The 23,500-nt window shown below is 38.2% G+C and overlaps 1 protein-coding gene across 2 annotated transcripts; it reads left to right on the plus strand.

The window, feature by feature from the left end:
* On the plus strand, positions 1–14,930 carry DRAM1 (DNA damage regulated autophagy modulator 1). 2 transcript variants are annotated; one of them, XM_080392706.1, is made up of 8 exons: positions 386–510; positions 3,110–3,238; positions 5,752–5,819; positions 7,130–7,272; positions 8,681–8,858; positions 9,922–9,980; positions 11,323–11,415; positions 13,616–14,930. In XM_080392706.1, the coding sequence occupies exons 2-8, from the start codon at positions 3,165–3,167 to the stop codon at positions 13,658–13,660; spliced, it is 660 nt and encodes a 219-aa protein (XP_080248832.1). In that variant the 5' UTR covers positions 386–510; positions 3,110–3,164; the 3' UTR covers positions 13,661–14,930. The 2 variants fall into 2 exon arrangements, with proteins under 2 accessions (XP_080248831.1, XP_080248832.1); XM_080392705.1 differs by lacking the exon at positions 3,110–3,238 and having other exon boundaries at positions 1–510.
* Positions 14,931–23,500: the final 8,570 nt, after the last annotated feature.

The raw sequence follows: 23,500 nt of genomic DNA on the forward strand, positions 1-23,500 counted from the left end.
CGAGCGGGACCACCTGGGCCGGCCCACCTCGCCCCCCGGGCCGGGGCAGCTCTGCGGGCCGCCTGGGCCGTTGGCCGCGGCGGGCGGGGCGGACGCGGGCGTTGCCCCCCGCGGGGAGCGCTGAGGAGAATCGAAAGTGAAGGGGAGCCGGCGGGCGGCGGGGGCTGCCGGGCGCTCGGGGGTGGCAGCGCCGGCCGCTGCCTGGCGGGGGAAGAGGCGTGTGGGGCGGCCGGGAACCGGCCGGTGTGTCTGTGGGGTGTGTGTGCGTGTGGGTGCGTCCCGCAAGTCCTCCGGTCCGGGACTTGAGGGCGCCGCCGCGGAGGCCGGCCGGGCGCTGCCGCCCTAGCCGCCGATGCCCCGGGCAGAGCGGCCGCCGGTGATGCTGTGCCGTATGCCCGGCGTGGCGTTCGTCCCCGCTTTGCTCGTCAGCTGGTCCTCGGCCTCCTTCATCATCTCCTATGCGATCGCCGTGCTGGCGGGGCACGTCGAGCCCCTCGTCCCCTACATCAGGTGAGGCGGGGGGGCGGCGGGAGCGGCCGAGCTGCCGGCGGGGCGCAGGGGGTGACGCCCGGGCTGTGAGGCGGCGGCTTCGCCCGGAGGTGCAGAGGGGCCTTCCCGCCGGCTCCGCGGCGCCTTCCCCCCGAGCCGGGGCCGGGCCCCCCGGTGGGGATGCGGGTCCCCGCAGGGGGAGAGGCGGCGGTGGCGGCGCCTCCCCGTGAGGGGAAGCCGAGCAAGACCCGCTGTGCGCCCCAGTGGCCCATCGCCTCTCCAGCTGCCCGGCCCCCCTGAGAGCCACAGGACCCCCGCGCTGACGGACACGGTAGGACCTGAGTGAGTTTTCCACAGGAGCCAAAGTGTGGTGCGGGCCCGACCCCAGCTAAACTTAAGGAGTAAGCGGTGGAAATGTAGTTTTGATTGTGTAACTCCAGGACTGGCCCAAGTGCATCAGATGGTGACAGAGGACTGGAAGCCCTACAGTAGCTTTTGTAGGACACTCACACCCACAGACATGCATTTTTAAAATTTCAGCATCGGGACAATTAGTGTAAAAGGCTCCCAGAGAGGTGACTGGCATCACTTTTCTATAACCTTTAGTCATTTAAGTGCAGTTCTGTATAAATCATTGTTTATACATTGGCTTATGTTAACATTTAAATCTGAGCTCTGAAATTACTAGTATTTAGCTCTGAATAGATTAAAGGTAAGCCAGAAAGTCAAGACTGGTCTCTGATATATAGAAGATATAAAAAAAGGCTTTAAAATATATTTTTCAAGGTACACCAAGACCTAATTCCTTGAAGGGCCTTATGGATGTGCACAATTTCAGAAGGCTGCTAATCTGATCTGTACATACACGTAAATTTGATTGAAAATTAGGGTCTGTCACCATAAGCAAGTGAGATGGTGCAAATGACACTGGAGCCCACAAGAAAGTTGAACTTCATTCAAACTGAGCCAAAGAAAGTTTGGCTTCATGCTTATGTCAGCAAATTTTTTTAAGATTATCTACCCAAATCTGGACTCAGTTTTTGGAAAGCCTTGTTCTTGCACATGCACAAATACCCTACTGCCTTAACAACTGTGGTTATATTCATGCTCTTCCTTGATTACATACACAGTTTTACTGACGTAAGAGTGCTTGTAATCAGTGCAATTTATACATTTTTAACCAAGAAAAATAAACTATTTGATATAACTGTGTCCACACTGAGTTCATGGTTTGTGCTCAGAAGGATTTTGAGGTCCTGTAGTAAGAAATTTGACAAATGATGTTTCTTATGTTGAAGCCATGTCTTTGAATAAAACATATGAGAGAATAGTAGGGGTTTTTTTTCTGTGTAATTGTGTTTGCAGTCAAGTTTTTGACAACCAAGATATCTCAGTTGTGTTATTCTTTTTAAAGAGGTAGATCAAACCTACAAGTCACAGCTGTATAACTCTGATGAATGTATCACAGCTGCCATAGTTATGTTAATATAACTGAACATCTCACTGAAAAGATAATTTTTATCCTTCAACTAAGGAATCACAGTAAATGTCTGCATACCCTAAAAAAAACCCAGATGTATAAGGCTGTGCGAGTGATTAAAAAAAACATTAAACCCACTCACATTTCAGGCCCTCTGCATTTGCTAGTGAAGTTTTTTGAAAGACAGTTTGCTTTACAACCTTTTAGCACAACAGTTGGACTAAGGATATGCATTAACTGTTGGTGAACAATCTGTAGTAATTCTGAAGGTGCATGGTCTAAGCATATGATCTTTGTAGAAGGTGCATTTGGAAGTAATATGATGATTCCTTCTAAGTACTCAGGCCAACAGTCACACCATAGTTCATATTGTTATTTTGCAGGTTATTGCTTTAGCCTAAGAAGCTGAATCATGGGATTAAGAACGTGATTTAGTGAAACTTAGAGTGATAAAAAAGAAAGGGGAAGAATGTTGCAACATTTCAGTTGTGCAATATCCTAAAATGAACTATAAAAATTAAATAGAGCTTGTATGGGGAAATTCCGTTTACATGAAGGAGAAAAATACTGACAAATTTTAGTTCAAAATTTCTGTACCTCTTATTTAGATTCCTCAAATACCCAGTATATGCCTTGAAGTAACTTGTTTATTTTATTTGTGTACCATGTAACAGCTATCACAATGAGAGAAAGACCACATCTAAATTTGTCATTGAAACTGTCCTAATGTCTCATCAAGCAAACCATATAAATACATTTCTGGCTAAATAAAAATGAATATGATTTTTTAATTTTCTAGCAGCTGAGGCCTAAAAGATGATTAGATTGTGCCCAAATTAGCTCTTTTCCTCATGCTACTCAAAATCCAAACTAATTTGGATGTGCTGGGGTGGCTGTTTGGTGGTTTGAATTCTCAGTGAAAGAATAAAGGGAATTTTCCTTAAGGTATTTGCTGCCAGTTAGTACCTCTGGATCAGTTAGAATCCCTGCAGGCAGAATATAATCTTCCTACTTTAAAAATTTGGGACTTCAGTTTGGAGAGAAATAGTTTATGATAACTGTGAAGAAAATTAGATGATCATGAGTCTTTTGGTCCTAAAATATTTTTTCCCTGTCTCCTCTACCTTCTTGTCTTTCCAGTCTTGAGAAGACTGTTTGACTGTAGAGTTCTACTATATGAGATGGTGACACAAAAATGCTGTCATTTTCATACAGGGTTCCTTGTCTTTTCCATGGTGGTTGTTCTTACCTGTGCACCATTACAAATAAGTGAGCACACGGTTTTGTTTCATTTATGCCATTTGCTTTTTTCTTTTTCATGAAAACAAAGTAACAGTTAAAAATAATATTTTTTTTCGAAGCAGCAGACCAGAAGTGAAACAAGAATGTACCTAAGTCTTCATTTAGCTTCAGAGGTTTTTTAGTGCAAAATATGGGATTAAAAAGACTGTGTCCCTAAAAGTCCAGTGCAGTAGTTTGTAAATACATTGCAGATATGATACAGTATTCTTGGTATGAAGTTTCTTGAAAGCATACATCTAAGATTATTGAGTTTCAAAATCAACAACAGCAAAGTTCATCTATGAAGATTTACGTTGAGAAAAGCTTTAATTAAAAAATGAATGGAGTTCAGTGCAATTTCAGGTTATTTGGATTGCTCTTATGATGTGAAGTGTTCCAAGAACTTCAAGTGACTTTCTTTGCATGTGCCAATTCCATTCTTTTTTCACCTAAGGTCCTTCAAAAGCTTTGAAGTGATCACAGTCCTGTACTTAGCACAGAGCATTTTCTGGTTTGCAAAAGTCCTTCAAGATTGTCACAAGTGGCCTACTTTTTAAATGGAGTCCTTTGTGATATTAATGAAAACACTCCAGAAACATGAGGAAAAGATGTGAAGTTGAATGTTAAAAATGGGCTAAATGAAGCATAGATTTTCAAAAGTATCAGAAAAAAAAAATAGTGTTACTGTACTGTTTTCATAAATTCCACTATCAAAGAGAAACAGAGTACAAGCTGGAGCAAGTCTTCAGAAAGCATTACAACAAGAAAATTCAGATGAATAGGGATTCAGAATGCTTGAGAAGTTGTAAAAACTTGTCTAAAAGCCTGGTCCAAGCTTTTGTTATCTGAGACTTCAGAACCAATCTGGTCAAACGAAATACAAGATTTTTCTCCATTTTTTGCACCAGTTTTTCATAGAAATGGATTCTCCCTTTACCCTAAGCTTCCTCCCGTTCTTGACAAATCATCTTAGCAACTGATTACAGAAATGCTTCTGTAACTTAGAAAGGGGTTGAGAGCAAATAATTAACTTCTAAAAAAATAACTGTTTTAATGTGGTCATACTTTCCTGGCTTGAACTTAACAAAATTGTCAAAATCTGTAAGAATGATTACTTATGTAGGGAGTGCTTTCTCTTCTGGGTGTTAAAAGCGCAGGCATTCATGCTGAGCACCTGTCATTTTGGCTGTATGCAGTGGTAGGTTTAGAAGTTTAACACTGAAAACTAATCCAGCCTCACTGCTGGAATGAAGAGTATTCCTCTTCTTGAATCACATAAACCCCCCTCTAGCTAGTACCTACTTGTCCCATCATACACCTAAGAAAAAGTTTTGTTCTCAGAATCTTTGCTCAGTTTCCACTGAGCTTTGAATTAGCTTACGTGTTTTATGTTTCTGACAGTAGACTTCCTTGGGTGCCTGTGTTTACACACACAGTTGTGCCTCCTGGTACTGCTGAGTAACTGAAAACTCAGCTCACACCCAAATTATGTAAAGATTTATGGGCTACATGTTTGCCATTGGCTTGCCCAACAGACCCTGATCAAATAGATATCAACTGATTGTACGTTAGACAAGAAAAAATAGCGTAAAGAGGTGATGGCATCACAGTATTCTTCTTTCAACAGAGCACTCACCTTGTATAAAAAAGTTCTGTTTGAGGGAACTTGAACCCATGTACTCCCAAGAGTATGTCCTTCCAGCAAGGAAAGGGCATTCTCTGGGTTGAGTGTTTGCACATACGAAGGGAAAAGAGGGAAGAGGATTCTATGATGAAGGTATTCTGTTTTCTACGTAACATATTTTGTATATATGTATACATTTTTCATATATATGTATACATTTATGTATGTGTATCAGTTCTGTAGATATTCTCACACTCATGCTCCATCTGTCCCAGTGAATTTCTAATTATCCCCTATAAGGATGAATTGCTTCAGCAGAAGAGACTTACATTACCTTGCTCATAGAGTACTCTTAAGCTCTATCTATATTAGCAAATTAAACTGTGCCTAAGGAGCTTCCTGGGCATTGGAATGTAATTGCTCTCATGGGGTAAAGTCCTTTCAAACAAATCAGGTAGTAAAGCCCAATTCTCTCACATCTTAGGATACTGAATGCTTTAGATATGTTTTACTCTACTATCATGATGTTAGCAGGTAAAAGAAATGTAATTTTTAAAATGTTATTTATGTAATAGTTTATGTCATTCATGATTGAAGTATCACTCTGTCACATCCCTGCATATTGCATACAAAAAAGGAAGAAATACAGTTCAAATAGTGTGCTAAAAATCTGATTTCTTTCTAGAAAAAAAGATTCAGTACTACAAATGGAGCTTAAAGTGTGCAGCAGACAACATTCCGATTTATATATTTAAATGTCTTACGCACATAGCAGCAGTTCACATAAGTTATATTTCTCCTGGGGTTTCATGTGTACATGTCAGTTATGTTTCATGGATCTAAATTAACTTCTAATTTCTTTCTCTTCCTGCTTCAGTGACACTGGAACTAAACCTCCAGAGAGTGGTATCTTTGGTTTTATGATTAATATTTCAGCACTTTTAGGTATGTATAAGATACTCATTTTGAACACAGCACAGAAATGAAAACTAGCAAAAGCTGTCTGCTTACATTGCAGTCTATACAATATTCTGCAGAAGAACTACTCCACTGTGAAATGGTAGTATCAGACAGTTGGAAGTTATACCTAGAGGGCCAGGCCCTTAGGGTCAGTAAGTGCAGGCTTAGAGGCGCTTCTGTCTATTTTAAGATCATCTCATCAGTGCAAAGTAGTCAATGCAGCTGGAAATAGAAAGTGGAAGAAAGATGGCATCATTACTTTGCAAAAACTGTTATCTTTGATGTAGGGAGACATTAAGTTCTAGGATGCTGCAGCAAAGGGAAGAACAGTGTTGAAGCAACACCTGGTTTCCTCCACAAGAGGCCTACTCCTCTACTAAATGTCTACTGGCCTTGAATCGTGAGGTTTGGCATTTTCTGTTCACATTTAGGTATGAAGGATCAAGAGCTCTGTACCTCTGTGTACATGTAGTCTATGATGGCCTTCATGTAAAGTAAAAATCACATATTCTACCTTTTCTAAGAACCTCATTCAGTCACACTATCTCGATGTGTTTCGTATAACCTCGTGCCTGGAAAGTTACCTGATTTGTTTTTCCAAATGTACATAGACTGAAACTGTGTTCTGTGTTACTGAACCGCGAAATACAGTCTACAGATTATTATATCCTGATGAACCACGATCTTCTCATTCAGTAGAGGTGGTTGTCAGGAGTGGACTGCATATTGGGGTCACACAGGCTAGAATAAAATCTGTGTGTAGGGGTTTGGGGGTGCTGTTGTACTAAAGAACAGCCAGAATTGGCCCCAGAGCTTTGAAAGTATTTTCTGGATACACAGCTAGTTATATTTTTATTTCTGTTTACACTCCACCAAACTGTATTAATTCTTCAGGGCATCCATTATAAGGAGATGTAGTTCTGGTATGAGACTGCATATCAGAGCAGAATAAATTCTCCCACTTTTATGGTTCATCTCCCTGTAACATCTGTTCCTAATGTGGAATGCCAGTGCCTCTGTGCCTAAAACACACAGGAGAATGGGATTTAAATTAGTGTTTTTCTTGAAGTGATTTGCAATTATTTCTAGATAGCTTTGATGTACAATGTTAAGACATTTCTATCTGGAAGTAATACACTTGAAATTCACTACCTTTCTTCACCCCAGTAAAGGTAGTAGTATTTGTTGTGTTATGCTTATAATTTTATTCTGTATGCTAATGTGTTAAAGGGCTAGGTGTTAAAATATAAGCAATGCATAATCATTGAACAAAATATGTATTTTTTGGTTTTCAGGTGTAATTACAATGTACATCAGGTATTTATTAATAGAGAAGCAAAATGAGTCGTCACACTTTGTTAGGTCTTCGTGCAACGTGTTTTCATTGTGTATTGGATTGATGGGCTGTATTGGAATGGGCATAGTTGCAACTTTTCAGGTATGACCATGAATTTAATATCATAAATGAAACTGAAGTTGTTTTCTCAGTTAAAAAATCAAATAGATAAAATTGTTAATTTTATCCCAGTGTGGACACTTGGCAAATGGAGTAAGAATGTCTTTCTTGTTCCTGCCTTTTCCAGTAGCTTTAAAAAGACAGATCTGCTTTCTCCCTATATACTAGATCTTTTGTTTATGCAGTTAGTTCAGTAATGGGTTTTATGTGTGCTTGTCTTGTAACATGTCTGCACTAGAATACTTAATATGGAAGCTTTTGCTGTAAAATTTTTACTATGAATTTAAAATTTAAAAGAATTCCAAATTTAAAAAAGCATGTGAACGTAATCAGCATTACCAGACAGACAAAACAATGGTCTCCAGACAGGAAAGACATTAAAATATGTAATGAAAGGATATAGATGTGTTTTCACGAATCAGTAAAATAGCCTGTAGTAGGTCAGATCATAGCACAAGTTTTGCTATGCTCTGGTGACAGAAAGGAGCTTTAAAGCTAATTTACCTGTCTGAGACTGGATTCCAAGGTGGCATAACTCTGTATCTGTAATTTTTGAAATATTTAGAATACAATAATTTCTCTTGAATCTTAATCTGTTTTGTTACGGGATATCTACTCTGCTTGTTTGTGTTTTAAAGGACAGAATCTTCGATAGGTAGGGTATTGTAAAAATTTAGGCCACATATAGTGATACTGGAATTTTATACACATTTTCACTTGTTGTGGAACTTGAATAGAAGTGGCTGATGATGTGCGGAAGAGTAAGGGGGTTGAATAATTCAAGAGTCTGACAGTGTTAAGACCTTCATATCAAGAGCTTATTTTAGGCAGCAGTTTGGGTTTTTTTAAATATATAACTGATTTTCTGCTGACTTATTTCCTGGAGCCTTGTGGCTTGCCACTGAGGGTGTGGGGTGGAGCTACAGCAGTCACTAGTTAGAACAGATCCCATGAAACTTTATCATGCCAGTTAGAGTATGGCCACACAAATGCAGATTAGACTTCCAATGCAAAATGATGAAAATCTTTAACAACTTAAAGGGATGAAGGAGGTATAGGAACATCTTAAGAAAAGCACAAGCCATTTCCTGTTTGTGGAAACTGTAATTGGTAATAGACCAGCTGTTGAACAGTACTAAAATTGATCTATGCTTTTATGTGAACACGGGAAAGGACTTTGACCTGGGCTTTGGACATGGTTAGTTAACCTCTCTGAGCTACTCTTTTTCCATTTCCTTTCATCTTCCCTATGTAGACTGTTGGGAGAAGGGACTAATTCCCATTGTTTGTACATGCCCAGCATAATGTATCTACTGTCTTCTCAGGGCTCATTGATTCCTACCCCTGTACAAATAGTAGCAGCTAACCATTGTGCTGATTCTCTTTCCAGGAGCTGTCTGTTCCCAGTGTCCATGACATAGGAGCTTTGGTGGCGTTTGGCTCCGGTGTTGTATACATTACACTTCAGTCTATAATCTCTTACAAGTCCTGTCCACAATGGAACACTTACTTTGTGTGTCACATAAGGATGGCCATATCTGTAATATCATGCATTGCTTTCATTCCCAGTATCCTTTATGGTGTATCCCATGATTTTCCCTTTATGCGTTCATGATTTTCCTTTTAAGTTAAACCATTGCTGATTAAGGATGAAAATGAGGTTACAATCTTGGCTTAGGGCTATCTAATATTTCTGCTATAATAATGCATATAGCATGTCGAGACACCATTAATAGCATAAAGATGGGTTTCAGGGTCTTCTAAAAAGCTGTATCTCTTCTGTCAGCGGTATATTTAAATCTAATGCCCCAGTGTTCTTCATAGGATCATACAATAATTAAGCTAGACCAACCTTCCAACTTCCTTCATTTGAAGAAGGGTACGGAGAAGGGCCTGGAAAAGGGGGACACCACTTCTAAAATGAACCTAACATACAAATATATAAAATACAGTTGGCATACACAAGATTTCCTTCAAGCCTAAGCGGATGCTTTTGATCGTGCTGGTTGGTGCTTGGTTTCACTAGATGCCTCCCATAGAGACACGCTCAATACACTTGTTGCCTTTTCCCACAGCCTGCTAAAATTAGTCATCCCATTGATTTTATTGGTCTTTAGGTGATCTGCCAGTGTTGAAAAGTGGTCGCAGCAGATCATCACATCAGCCAGGCAGCTACAGCCTGCTTTTGGTTTTAGCAGCTGTGAAGGCGCTTTTAAAGAGGACTGTAGTCCTGAGAGAAGGTTGTACAAATATATCAAGGCACCTATTGTGGACCAATGGAAACCAACATTCCTTCCAACAAAACCTTCCAACTATGCAGGACTCTATCCCCACAGTTCTCAATCACGAATGCGATCTAAGTTTTGGAATGTCTCTCCTTACCCTCTGTACTTTGGAAGAAGTCACAGAAACCTTTATTATTGCAGAAATTTGTTTTGATTGCTGCTATCAGTTACCTTTCAAATAATGTGTTTAATTTACTTGCCTTCTTAATACTTTGATCTGATATTTTGGCTGTTCAGGATCTCCTGTGTTACAGAACGGGGAAAGAGGGCCTTTTTTTGTAAGGAGACATTTTCTCTATTACTCACTGTAAAGTTTTATATCTTCCTTTACGCTGTTTTTTCCCAGTGATTGTGTTTGCTTCAGAAATCTCCATGACAAAAATTGATTGGATTCCAGGTGAAAAGGTAAAATATCATTAGATAGCAAACTTACCCTGTATCATATTATTTGGGGTATGCTGTTATGTTTATCTGAAAGTGTATAGCAAAAACTTCAGTGACTTTAAATAGTACATTATCATAAACAGATTTGTGAAATCTCACTGATCTGTGCAATGTTTCTTTTCAGTTATTTATTCATTAGAAAACTGTCTGCAGCTGGGGTAAGAAAACTTGTCATGGATGGGTCAGTCTTGAGAGTTAGACTTTCATTTTAACCAAGCATTTGAAACTTACCCACAAAATAAATTGTTTTTTAAAAAAAGAAAATTCTGGAAGAAGTGTGTTGTTCTACTTCCTTTTATAGTCACATTTCTTGAAAATGAACTTCACACATGGAACAGAAGTGAACCAATTTTGATTTTGAAATTTTTTGGGTTTTTTACGACATTTGTTTTCTCAGCTTTTTCACCATTCTTTATTAAATAGGCCTTACTATTGTGATAAACACTGTGGGGTCTGATATGGAGCATACTAAAGTTAGTATTAGGTATGTGGATTCATTTCAGTGTTCTCAGAATGCTATCTATGAAAGGTAAGTTTCCTTTTTGGACAAACTTTGCCACATGGAGGTATTCAAAAAGCGGGTGGAATTATGCAAGGAGTGTATCCTGATTAATGAAAGCAGATTTGACAAATGCACCTCAACCAAACAGTGGCAAAGCAGCCGCGGGATAAATCTTAACAAGCCGGTAATCTTAGTAATATCTGCCTCTTGAGGTTTCTTTCACTGAAGATGGCAAGGATGAGAAAATGTTTATACTGAAACAGGTGACCTATTTCTTGATGGCATATTAAGAAACACTTTACATTCTGTTTGTGTCATATTCCATAGATTTTCTATGATGATCTACTTAAAAACAAAGGTCTTGTCAGGAACTCATATAAGGGTAGCTGTCCATTTTAAAATGTGAGAATTTACTGTAAAGGACAGTACTACTGAACGCAATGGCTCTAAGTAAAAGTTTTGAATACGGGCATTTTGGTATCTTTGCATAAGAACTAATTTTTATCAGGTGCAAATTATATTCAAGCTATGTCTTGAATGTAGTTTTCTTGTTAGTGCACATTTTTATGTTAGGGCACAAGATATGTTGCTTAATGGAACATATGCAACCTTGATAAATATACTTACCATCTGTAAAAACTAAATCTGAATTGACTTTTATATATCAGGGTACTGGGATGATAAGTCGCAAGTCTTAGAATATTTGTTGAATTTACAGAGGGAAAAGTCTATTTTTATAGCATTCTGCAGTTATTTTGTTTAATTTTTCTTTGATTTTTTTTTAATGTCTTATTCTGTCAGGATTATACTTACCATTTTGTGAGTGCGATCTGTGAATGGACGGTGGCCTTTGGGTTTATCTTCTTCTTTTTAACATTCATTAGAGATTTTCAGGTTAGTATCTACATATTTTAGTAGTGACTAAGAAGTGCTATGAATTGTATAACAGCAAATGCAATAGAAAATTACCATTCTTCATCTCAGCTAGATTACTAAAGCCATACAGAAACAAATTTTATCAGTCACAGAACTGATTTCTGTCCACCTAATGAATATTTTCCCCTGGGTTTTAAAACATACACATCTGTTTTTATATATCAGTTTAGTAGGTGTCTGGTCTTGAAAATTATTCAGTAAATTAGTGTCTTCTACTTATTTACCAATCTTTTTGTAGAAAGAAGCCCTCTAAAGGTGAAACAATACCAAAATAAATGATGCAACTAAAACTACATTTCTTTCTACCTGACGGATTTTATATAATAATACAATGCATTTCAACCGTAGATGTTTACTTTCTTTTTAAAAATTACACATTTTGATATATGTTCCCTCACAATTCAAAGAATAGAAAACACTTTTTAAAAAGTATTGACGTGAAAACCTGGTTTGTGTAGCTGGATCTGGTGATGCATCAAGACTGACTTTAAGGAAGAGAAAATATTAGATCAGTTAAAAAGAAAACAATTTTATATGATTGTGAAAGGTGTGCCTTGAACTTACTTTCACAAGTTTTGTCTTGCCCAGCTCTTGTTGTTTACACAGCATGTTCTAGCTGCAGTGTTTCATGGGGTTTTTGTTTGGTACAGGGATACAAAATGCTGGAAATACCAGTGTGTGAGGCTTAACTTTGGCAAAAGAACTTGTTAAAAAAAAATAATAGAAACATTGCTCATGGCAAGTGCTTTCTGGAGATTACTCCAGACAAAACCTCCTGGATATTACTGTAGGTGTTGTAGGTGTTTGGAGGACAGTGACCGCCTTACCCTTCTCAGACTTCTGGATTTTTTTCCCCATAAAGTAGTTGGAGCTTTGCAAGACTGGAGTAGAGAGCTTAAGGTAGAAAAGACTGAGAACTGCTGCTTTATACCATAATTGCGTAGATGAACTAACTCAGTTGTAATCACTGTAGGTATTGTACCACATATGTAGGTCTTTCATATATACCATTGACTCACAGAAAGCCGAAAACTAGATCCAAGCATTTGTGTAACTGTAGAAGTAATAATTCAGATCACATATGTGAGCCAATTGGTGCTGTGATAAATTCCTGGAAACCATATCCAGAATTTCTGAAAGTGGGAAGGGAGGAAAAATAGTGAGAACCCTCTAAGTCCTCTGGCATCAAAGTTTGACATCAGATCGTGTGAAAATTTGTAGTTAATTTATAATTTAATTGCGTCTTCACTTATGTGCTTGCTCAGCATGGAAGTGGTTAATACATATAATCTCTACGTAACATTCATAAGCATATACAGAAATCAATTTTCAACTAAGAATTCAGAGTTAACATACATTTTGCTAACTGATAGCAAACATTTCTACATCTGTTTACTTTTGACTGAGAGTACTGCATAGACTATGGCTGTAGGGCCTTCCCGTAATAATAATAATAAAAAAGCTAAGTTCTACAGAACAAAATGCTTTTTTAAGAAACAATTATTGTTCAAAAGTATGCAGTCTTAAAGGCATATAATTGCCTGCTAAAGCTGACAAAAATATTAAAGTACCATTCAGAAATGCATGCATCATTAAATTTACCATTTTAGGGGGGAGGTGTTTATTGCCAGTCCATCACTCTCTGATGTCTAGATATATGATGGTATCTCTTTTCTCAAAAGCCAAGCTTTTCCCTTGGAGATACATATTTGCAAAGAATGCTGTAGTTTGCAGACTAGCTAAATTAGTTGATAAGTCTGCTTCAGACCATAGAAGTGTTCAACACTGAAAGTTTAACTATATCAATATTGTGAACATAATAAATAAGAGGAAGTGATGGAATTAAACTAAACAGAAATGCAGACATTTTAAATTACAGGCTATATAATAGCATGAAACCCAATGTTAGTGTTTGACAACGACAGAAAGGTACTATCTCTATCCTCTTTTTGTCCTAACCAGTACTCACAGAAAGCCAGGCTATTAATTCAGAAAAAACAAACACCAGACTCTAAGAAAAATAAGCCTTCTTTTTTCTTAATTTCTTACTGTATGCATTTCACTTAAATACATTTTTTGTTTTATCTTCATGTACTTTATATCACAGAACTGTAAAATTAATTTATCTTAAGCTGATCTTGTTTTATTTTTCTTTTAGAGAGTTTCTTTAAGGATATCAACAGAAATACGTGAAGACTCCTGATAGTGGAAAAATTTATATTTTTTATATATGAATATTCTAGGTTTCTTTTTACTTACAGAAAAATGTTGCACAGGGATAGGGATTTATAAAGTTCTATAAAGAACCCATGCCATTATCTCCGCAACATCTATAACAACATCCACTAAACATTTTAAAAATTCACAGTAATGTTCCTGCTACCTTTTTGCAATATTTTGTATTTTTATAATGTTTGATATATTAAATGTACTGTAATAGAAGCAATCTGTAGAAGCACCTGAAAGTCATTCAAAGACTTTGATCTCCTCAGCTGTTCCCTTTTTGGACGTATCCGTACTTTTTTATTTGTTATAGTCTGATTAGTCACATTAGTTTTAACCTTCAGAAAGTACATTTTGCAAATAGTTAGGAAAGTTTAAAGACAATGAAAACACTAAGGCTGAATTCCCGCTCTATTGAGTTGCAAGGACTGTGGAGGAAGGTGTAAGCAGAAGTGGGCATCTTTGTTTCAGGACTAGAAATTTGCAGTTAGTACGTGGCAACACTATGCTACACGTTTCTGATAGTGGACACTGTACACAAATGCGAATCCTAGGAGAAGTTTAAACTACTGCTTGAAAGAGGTTTGCTAATCATCACTCTAATGTATGTTGTAAAAGTCTACTCCTTTTTCCCCTTTATGCACTGCTGGCTGTAGGAAGCTTAAAACTGGTGGGAATAGAAAGTAAATTTACAGTTATGCATGATCTGCTAAAGAGAACTGCAATTTGGTTAATACAAAGCAGAAGCTCTCCAGCCTGTGTTTTAACCTACAGTGATGGAATGAAGAGGGCTTCCAAAAAGTCATTGGGATTGAATGGCAAAGAGGAAGAGGCACCAGTTCTTCTCAGGTGTTCAGTTGTATGTGTATGAGTATTGTACATCTATAAAACATGAAAAAAAATCCTGGAGAGCTTCTGTAGTGAAGATACGGCATATTTGCTGCTATAAACTTACTTCTGTAATGAAAGACTTGGAAAGGCACGTTGCAATTATCTGGAGGCAAAAGGGTCTTTTGTGGATTGATTCACTACCTCCATTTAGTGCATTAACCACTTAGCTATCAATCAAGCTCTCTGAAAATTACATTTACCACGGTCTATCACTGTTTATGCAGAAATATTGGTGATTTCTAATTTTTCATGAGATAAAACAAATGTGTGTTTTGGATAGTGATGTCTTAACACTAGTCATCTGTTGATATTTCCTTTAATATGTATTTTAAACTGTATTAAATTCAGCTGTTTCACAACTTAAGAGTCCATGTTTTCTTTATAAGTACTTCAAAATAAAAATAGTAAAAATGTTTTTCACTGGCAGATTTACTTTCCATAATATTCAAGTTACCTTGCAGATGTTTATAATTACAATTCTGTTAAAAATAACTCCAGTACTGACTAAATGCAAGACTTAGGTCTTGCTGATTAGCTGTCCTGCCAGGACACACGTTCCTTCAAGTGAAGACCAGAAATGCTCACAAGAAAATGTATACCAACCACAAAATGTGAGATCCTGTTACTTTGAAGGCCATGTTAAGAAAAGACCGTATTTCTTGGAGCATTGTCTATTGTTCTTTTATTGCTTTTCCTAACTTTCTTAAACTAAAGTATAAGGAGTTGGAAGGTGTTATTTCAAATGATACCAGATTTCAGCTCATCAATTTACTAAAACCTTTACATGGATAAAAGAAATTACATTAACTTGAAGTTCAGCCTTAACTAATATTAGTGTGTTTTCACAGTGAATCCAACTACACTTAAAGAGGAAAAGAATTATTTGTATTGTTCTGATAGGAAATCACAATAAATTTCACAAGTTTCAAGGTGAGAGAACACTAAGAAAACATTAAATCATCATGCCAATACAAGGCTCCTTCACACTTATTTAATCTCTTAGCACTCTCCTCCTCAAAAGAATCATATCCAGCCTGCCAAACTTTACAGTGCTTACAGTATCCTAAAGAGAAAAAAAAACATTTTTTTCAGAGAAAGTGGCTGAATCAAGGTAATCTTTGCTGAAATCAATGTGTTAACTCAGGTACTGAAGAAGTACTGAATGAAACCTCATTTTTCTGAGCTTTATCGTGATACATTTTTATATGAGTTACATTCATGACCAAAAGAATATGTCACCAAGTTTGCCTTTTATTTAATTTGCTAGGCCAAAAATGTCAATATGCATCGACATGCAGACAGATACAATAGATTCCTAGCTTTCAATTTGTGCAGTGAACAACTACCGAAAACACTTTGGTTATTCTCTGGCTCCAGGCAGCTTTTTGGTCATAATCCTTATTATTTTTTCAGTTGAAGTATGAGTTGACAAGCTGCAAGCAATTGTAAAAATTTATTCTAGCAAGGTCTACCATTTTAGCTGTGGATAACTCTTGTTAAATAATGCTATTTAATTTTTTACAAACAAGTAATCTCTACAGGTTAGTACAGATAATGTCACATTACACTTTGTTGCTTTGCTACAGGCCATTTTTCTACATTTTCACATTTCTTAGGAACAAGAAATAGCTATTTTTTCTTGGGAGCTATGATAGAAATATTTTCACCATCTACTCTGGGTGATGTTTTCCGTTTGTCAGCTCATCGTGAGTGATTGAGAAACTTCTTTTGCATAAACTACAGTAAATCACATGACAGTTATTTTCGGTGATTATGCTAAATCATTTCTCTACCCCTTCCAAAAGTGAAACCCCCCATTATTCTAGGTTGTGCAGTTTGATCTGCTGATGAAATACTACCATTGTGGTCTCCATCACAGTTTCAAATCATGTAAGAGTGAAACTCAATCAACTCAAAATACCTAAACTCCGCTTTTTCTTAGGACACTGTTCCTCACACTGTTCTCTCTCTCATGTGTGCTCAGCCAGTGATCCCCATACATTGCACCTTTGTTTTATCTCATAAGGTATTCTAGTTTTTTCTTTCTGATCTGCTCTGTCTGCATACTGCCTTAGGTGTGACAGCAGTGTATGTTTGACAGTAGTAAAATGATCTTGATGGCAAGGGGTTTATTATTTGGCAGCCAGGGATGTTCGTTGCAAAAGTTTCAAGCAGACTAGAGGGATTGTGGCAACATATGTCAGTAAGTTTTGAACATTTCAGTACAAAGTTTGTAAAGAACTTCAAGAGCTTGGTATTTTAAACTTCTCCGTAAATACAGTCTTAAGTCTTAGTATTGACGCTGCATTTTCATAAGCCTTCAGGTTTTGGAGGGTCTGCTTAAAGACTTCAGAGTGTTTGGGGTTGTTGAAGTGATCCTAGTGGTTACAATATCCACTACAAATATTCTTGCTGGAAGAGCTGTTCTCCTCCAAGAAATGGTGAAAGGCAGCATGGTGCTTGGATTTTAAGGAGGGGTAGTGTCCGTTTTCTTGGAAGAGGAGCTGTCCCTTATTTTGGAGAACTTTGACATAATGTAAGGAAGCTGCAGTAGGTTTTAATTTGTAAGATGTCTGTAGCTTTGACTAAAACTGTGACAGCTGGGTCTGTCTCACTACATTTCTCCGTGTGTGCCATAAGGTCCATACATGCGTACACTATCAGTACTGGCATGATGAAGCCTGACAGTCATTAAGAGTCCTGCATGTTGCTGTAATACACATAACTGAAAATAAATTGCTGTGTTTTACAAAAAAAAAAAGTGATTTTATGAGCTTTTGCTATGCTTTCTAATTGGCACTGTAATGCCAAAAGTGTATTTCTCACATTTTGAAAATAGGCAACTTCTACATTTGGTATCTGTATTTTCCCCTACACACAATAGATGGCACCAGCAGACCACAGGATCAGGGTTTATTTTCCACGTTCAGGCTAGCAAGTACAATAGTTTTGTAGGTAGCTTTAACTGGTTTTAGTAGTCATCTGGAGACCTAGTTAAAAGATTTTTTTTTATTATGCCTTTGTGGAAAACAAGTCAGATCTAAGTTTTCTTGCCATCCCTTCCTGCCTTAATCTAAGTAAGTATGTTTTGCTACTGCAACGTGTAGTGTCATAGAAACTTCAATATTCAAATTAATTTGTCTAAATCAAAGGAGCCACTTGCTGTAGTTAGCACTGGCACAAGCTGCAGTTCAGCTGTCATTACTAAGCCATTTCCCTTGGGAAGTTATTCCTACCCTGGCATTTTACTCAGGAGCTTCAATAGACTTCTGTATGTTTGCAATGGAGCATTGGAAGAAAACATAGACCTTGTTTCACAAGACAACAGTACAAAAAGAACAAGATTTTAACATTCCAAGATTGTAGCCATTCTTCACCCAGAAACAGTGACATGTCAGGTTGCAAAAAAATTTCACAGGCAGCTACTCTGTCTACTTAAAATCCACTTTTGTTTACATATAAGAAGTCTGTTTTCAGTTATTTCCTTGCCTAACTAAACACTTGGATGGCATTTTTGCATGTCTTCTGTGAAGTGTAGCAATAATCCAGACCTGGAATCATACATGTTCAGCATTCTCAGTCTTATGTAAGCCACTGAGCATAGATAGTCCTCTAAAAATTCTCATCAAATGTTGAATGGATTTTTTAAAAATAAATACAGAAGATGAAAGGATGAATACTTTGTAATTATTGATAGACATCTTTAACATGGTAGAACCTTCTTACCCCACAAAATGATTCCTCTCCTAAAACACACTCAGAATTCATTGTAAGCGGAAGGTATATTTCAAAGAAGGTTTGTCTGATGAACACCTGGACTTTCACCATGAGATCTGAAGGAACAGTCTCTCTGCAGCCCCACTTTTATTAGAGGTATTAGCAGCTGGTGGATCTCCCTGCAAAGAGGTGTCTTTCCTTCCTCTTACATTGCATCAAATAGCTGAAACACGTTAGATGGTTGTGGAAGACTAGGGAAATTCTAACCAGGAAAAAAGGAAATAACACTAATAATGAGATAAATTATGTGCCTTAGCTTTTGTCTTTGTTCATAAAGGCTCTTTTTTATCTTTGTTCAATTTAGCTAGAATCTGAAACTATTTCATTTCTGTCTGTCCATGGGTGACTGGGTGATGCAATTCTTGAGCAACACTACAATTCAAAGGACTTTTTTTTGTTTAAATCAATTATCTTCCCCCTTAAATATCCAATGTGTAGATAGTTCAAAAACCTTGACCATGATCCAATCACATGATCTGAAACAAGGGCTTATGCAGCTATATTTGTCATATCCCAGCATCTCTATGATGGCTCTGGTTTTTCTAGTAATCTGTGCTAGATTTAATTTATATAGGTGGTGTGGGAAAGTGAAAGACTATTGTTGTGGGGTTACCATAAATACTGTTTTATACAATTGCTGGTCTCCTCCACAGAATAGTTTTTCATAGTAAAATAATTTGTGGGCTTTTTTCCTTTAGTAATAAACAGGATTTTGTACAGATTTGAACTTTCACTAGGATTATGTGAAAAGTCTTGTCTTTATTGCTTAGAACTGATTTTGATCATAGTTCTTGATCTTAAGGAAAAAATGTAATGGTCAAAATTTCCTCCTGATGAAATATCACTCTGTTCTTCTAGACAACTATTTAGTCTTTGAAGATCCAAATTCAATAGCAGATAAGAACCTTCACTTGAAGGAAAGGGATCTTCTTACCTTTAATCAACTACAATCAGATTACAAGCTTTTTACTAGTTTTAATTGTTAGTATTTCTTCTCTGCTCAGCAAGTGCATATGTTGTTCATAGGGCCTGGGGATGTTTCCTGGGTAGCTGCTGGAGCCAGCAGAGTAACCTCAGGGGTGAATCCAGAAAATAAGTTGTTTCTCTGTAAGTAGTCTGAAGCTCTAAGACTCTGCTTGTTCTGCTCTTGCTCCTTAAACCCAACTTGTTTAGTTATTGAAGAAACAGAAATGGAGTGTCCAAAGTGAAGTGTTTAGCCTGAGGTATCAGAACCAATACCACAGACTGCAAAAGGATGCAGTTTTGACTAAACCTCTAATAACATTTTATTTGAAATCCAGTGCAAAAGCTATTGTGTGTAAAGATCATGGCATTGTGGCAAGGTCTGAGAAGTCCCCAAGTAGCTGTAACCGTCTTAGAAGCAACCACGGAACCAGGAGCCAGGCTTCAGCAAGCACTCATTTTCTCAGGAGTGTGGAAGCTTTCTGTTGGCATGGCTTCCTCTCGGGTTTGGGGGCACGGAGATGGCGCCATTTCTTATTTCCCCCTTTGTCTTCTGCCTTTCTGTGTTACCTAATACTCAATTCACACACATTGTGTTGGCAAACGGCTCTCCTAGTATGTTAGTATTAGGATGTGGTTTCTAGGATTCTGTTCCAGAAATCATCTTTCTTCATGACAGTCAACAAATTAGCCTTACTTTCCCCCATTTTGTGGTCTCAATCTGATGTCTGGGTAATTTAAACTTATGCAGGTAGTAAGTCATGGGTGCTCTCTGACCTGACTGCCGACCAAAATCAACTCTCAGCTAAGATCCTGCCTACAGCTGGCATGGCTGGTTAGCTTAAAAGTGTTTAAAGCAAATATTTGGGGTAATTATAGTATTATAGCAGATTTTAAAGGGTGATTGCCAGTGCTGTCAAAGGGTGAAGCTGACATTTTTTTCAATCCCCCTTCTTGCCAGCTTTAAAATTTGAACATTATTATTGTATTAGCGTAGCTTTTTAGTCTTGAACTGAATTTAAAACACGCTTGCTGTTTAGGGTAGGCAATACAAAATCCCTATTGCTACTTTCCTGGAATTTCAACCAAAAGGAATGGTACAGCATTATATAATCAGAGTTTTTAAAAATCAACTTGCAGTTTTACATGGCATCTTGTGTCTGCTCATGGCAGCCAGAACTGAGTGTTGCCATTGAAAACAGAGAGTCATGGCAGTATATTCCCTCCAAAAATACCTTCTGGTTGCAAAAATATTTAACAATGTTAGGACTAAAGAGGAGTGAGAGGAAACTAAAGAGAGACAGGGTTGGAAACTGTTCATTGCACTGTCAGATAAAAATTCAATATGGAAAAATGCACAAACAGACAAATAAAAAACAATTTCTGGAGTAAAAATGCAGTTCTGCAGACCACTGAGTCTTCTTGAGAAGACGTGAAGGATGAAACGGGGCTGACTCTCAAACCACCCAGTTAAATTCAGTGAGCAGAAAGCGCTGTGTGTCAAGCATTTGACTCAGGACTGGGGACAGACAAGTCTCTCCCAGATTTCTAGAAAGAATAGAAACACTGCCTTTGCACATACCTCTGGGTTTTGGAAAAGCACAAATCTTGGAAACCAAAATACTAGCAATATCATGGATGGATTATTGAAAGCATCCTGTAAATCGTGGTAGTAGTTAAATGGCGTGGCAAAATGGGAATTAGCAATCTCAATTTCCTTCAAGGAGAGCTGGAGACAGGTCATCATCTGGAACACTGAATGATGCAACCTCATAACAGAATCAGCACTTCCCCAGCATTTTTGTCAGCATTTGTCAGTTACTCACAAGATGTGCAGACTCAGAAACAGGTCTAAAATTTAGAAGTTGAGAGAACCAGTAAGAAAGAGGAGAGTCCTCATATAGGAAAAGAGGAGAAGGAAAAGGTAGGGCTACAGGAGTTTGCCTTGGAGCGTGTGGAGATGAACATGCCACTTGTTGCTGGGCTCAGTGGAAATAAAGAAAAAACATAAGGAACTCTTTATTATCCTGTAATGAATATACAATCAGTTTCATTAAATGACAGCACATTACATAGAGGGAGCAGTAAGCAGTTTTTCTCCAGCTTCTGGATACTAAGGATCAATACCTTGGCAGGGTTCTTAGAAGCAAGGTTATACTGTAACTGCAGCCCCAGGACCTGGAGAAGAGGTACCTGCTCATGAGCTGCAGCAAATCAGTCAGAGCCAGGAGGATTTCTCCCATCTGTGGATTTTCAGTGTAGAATTCGGGATAACAGGAGATCATGCTTGCTTAGAAAGGTCCCGTGTATCTGCCGGTGGGAAGCCAGCAGCTTGTTTGGCAGTCCCATAGGGAACACAGGAGAGGTTTTTTGCCAGCAAAATGACAGAACTGGAAGAGGAACAGGGCCTCTGAAATGGAACATTGAGGAATGAGCTACACAGGAAAGATGTTTGTGGTGATCTGCTCCTGTCTCTGGTGCCGTGTGGGAGATTCCAAAAAGGCTGTCACTGCAGGTGCAGGGAGGGTTTGCTTGATTGTGATGGGTCCTCCACTCCCAGCAGCTAAGCGATGGCTGAAATACATCTCAAGGAGCCAGTGCACAAGAACCCTTCACATCACAAGATGGGAAAACAGAAACCTAAGTCAGGAGCCCCACGCTCATCACTGAAAATGAAAAAAAAAAAAAAAAAAGAAACAAAACATATCAAGAAATAAAAACAGTGAAACTGGAAATAAAACAAAGAGAGAACTACAAACCTCTGGTAAGTCTAATGGACTGGTACTGATCCAGGGAGGAAGAAGAGAACTATACTGATGCAACTGTAAGAGCCACAAGGTAAATGACCACCCATCAAATAATACGTAATGAAGTCTTAAAACATCTGTTGACAATCAGGAGGAGCACAGAGACTCCAGCAGAAAAGGGTGGAGATGGCTTTTCTTACCTGTGTTTATTCTGGGCTTCATTAGGAACAATCAAATGTGCTGTCAAGCTTCATCCAACCAAACCTATGGAATTAATTCTCATCTCCTAAATAGTCTGCACAGGGGGTAGTTCTGTTAGTCTACTGCTAAACCACTGTTAATATAAAATACTGCTAATCTGAAATCACTCCTCAGCACACGTTTGTTGCTGCCCCAGTCATTTATTTCTGGTCTATTGCGAACTGTCAGTATTGTTTTCTTTAAACAAGGGAACACATTATTCAGAAAGTGCCAAACAACATCTTTATAATCATCATGAAGTCTCCTATAGAGCGTTTCCTGTTAACTTTCATAGTGTTTTGAAGAAAATTCTTTTGAAGGCTTTTGTAGGCTCTTGCCCAACATATCTGGGGAGTCTGTTTTTCAACATCTAGTTTTACTCTTTAATGTTTATTTATGGCCATTTTAGTGCCTTTAACTTCCTAGGATTTTAAAATATTTTTTTAACCAACTTACTCATCTCAGATTTGCACAAATCTGAATGCAGACCAGCTGATTCACTAGTAATTAAAGTGTAATCACAAACCCTGTTCTTAAAACAACTTCATTTACAGCTTGCGTTCTGCTTTCCAACACTGTACATGAACAGGCACGCGGAGGTAGCTCTGTTTCTGTCATGTACAGTTGCTCCAGACCCGTGCGGGCTACGAACAGGACACTATAGAGGCTGAAGTTTACAGCAGTTACTGTAAACAGGAAATTAATTCCAGTGCAGGTTCCCTTCAGGAAGCCTAGCCATTTTTGTCACTTTTTTTCCTGGCATTTTTTTTCACTTTGATTTTAAACCTGCTTCTTTTTAAAGGATACCAATTGGTGTCATCTCTCCCCCACCCACCTAGCTACCACCCCTTATCAGAACTGCAATTTCAGATCCTGGAGCAAACTGGAGTGGTTTAGGCTTCGGCTATTTCCTGGCTGCTTCTAAAGGTCAGGGTAGCTGGCTACTTCTTGCATCTACATTCACAGTGATGGGAGCAAATATTTTTGTAATGAATCCTCTTAAATTTGAAATACAAATCCAGTCACATTCTGAAATGTCCATTCCCTTGAGATCATTTCACGTTTGCTGCTGCTTTTGATTCTTCATATTGTTCATGGTAATTCTGCTGCTGGTGCAGTACAAACTAGTTTTCCTCTGCCACTCGGCTCTGCACATAACACACTACTTTGCATACAGCTCATTATTTCCTAACATCTACTTC

This window comes from Falco punctatus (genome assembly GCF_963210335.1).
Source record: "Falco punctatus genome assembly, chromosome: 6".
Taxonomy (NCBI): domain Eukaryota; kingdom Metazoa; phylum Chordata; class Aves; order Falconiformes; family Falconidae; genus Falco; species Falco punctatus.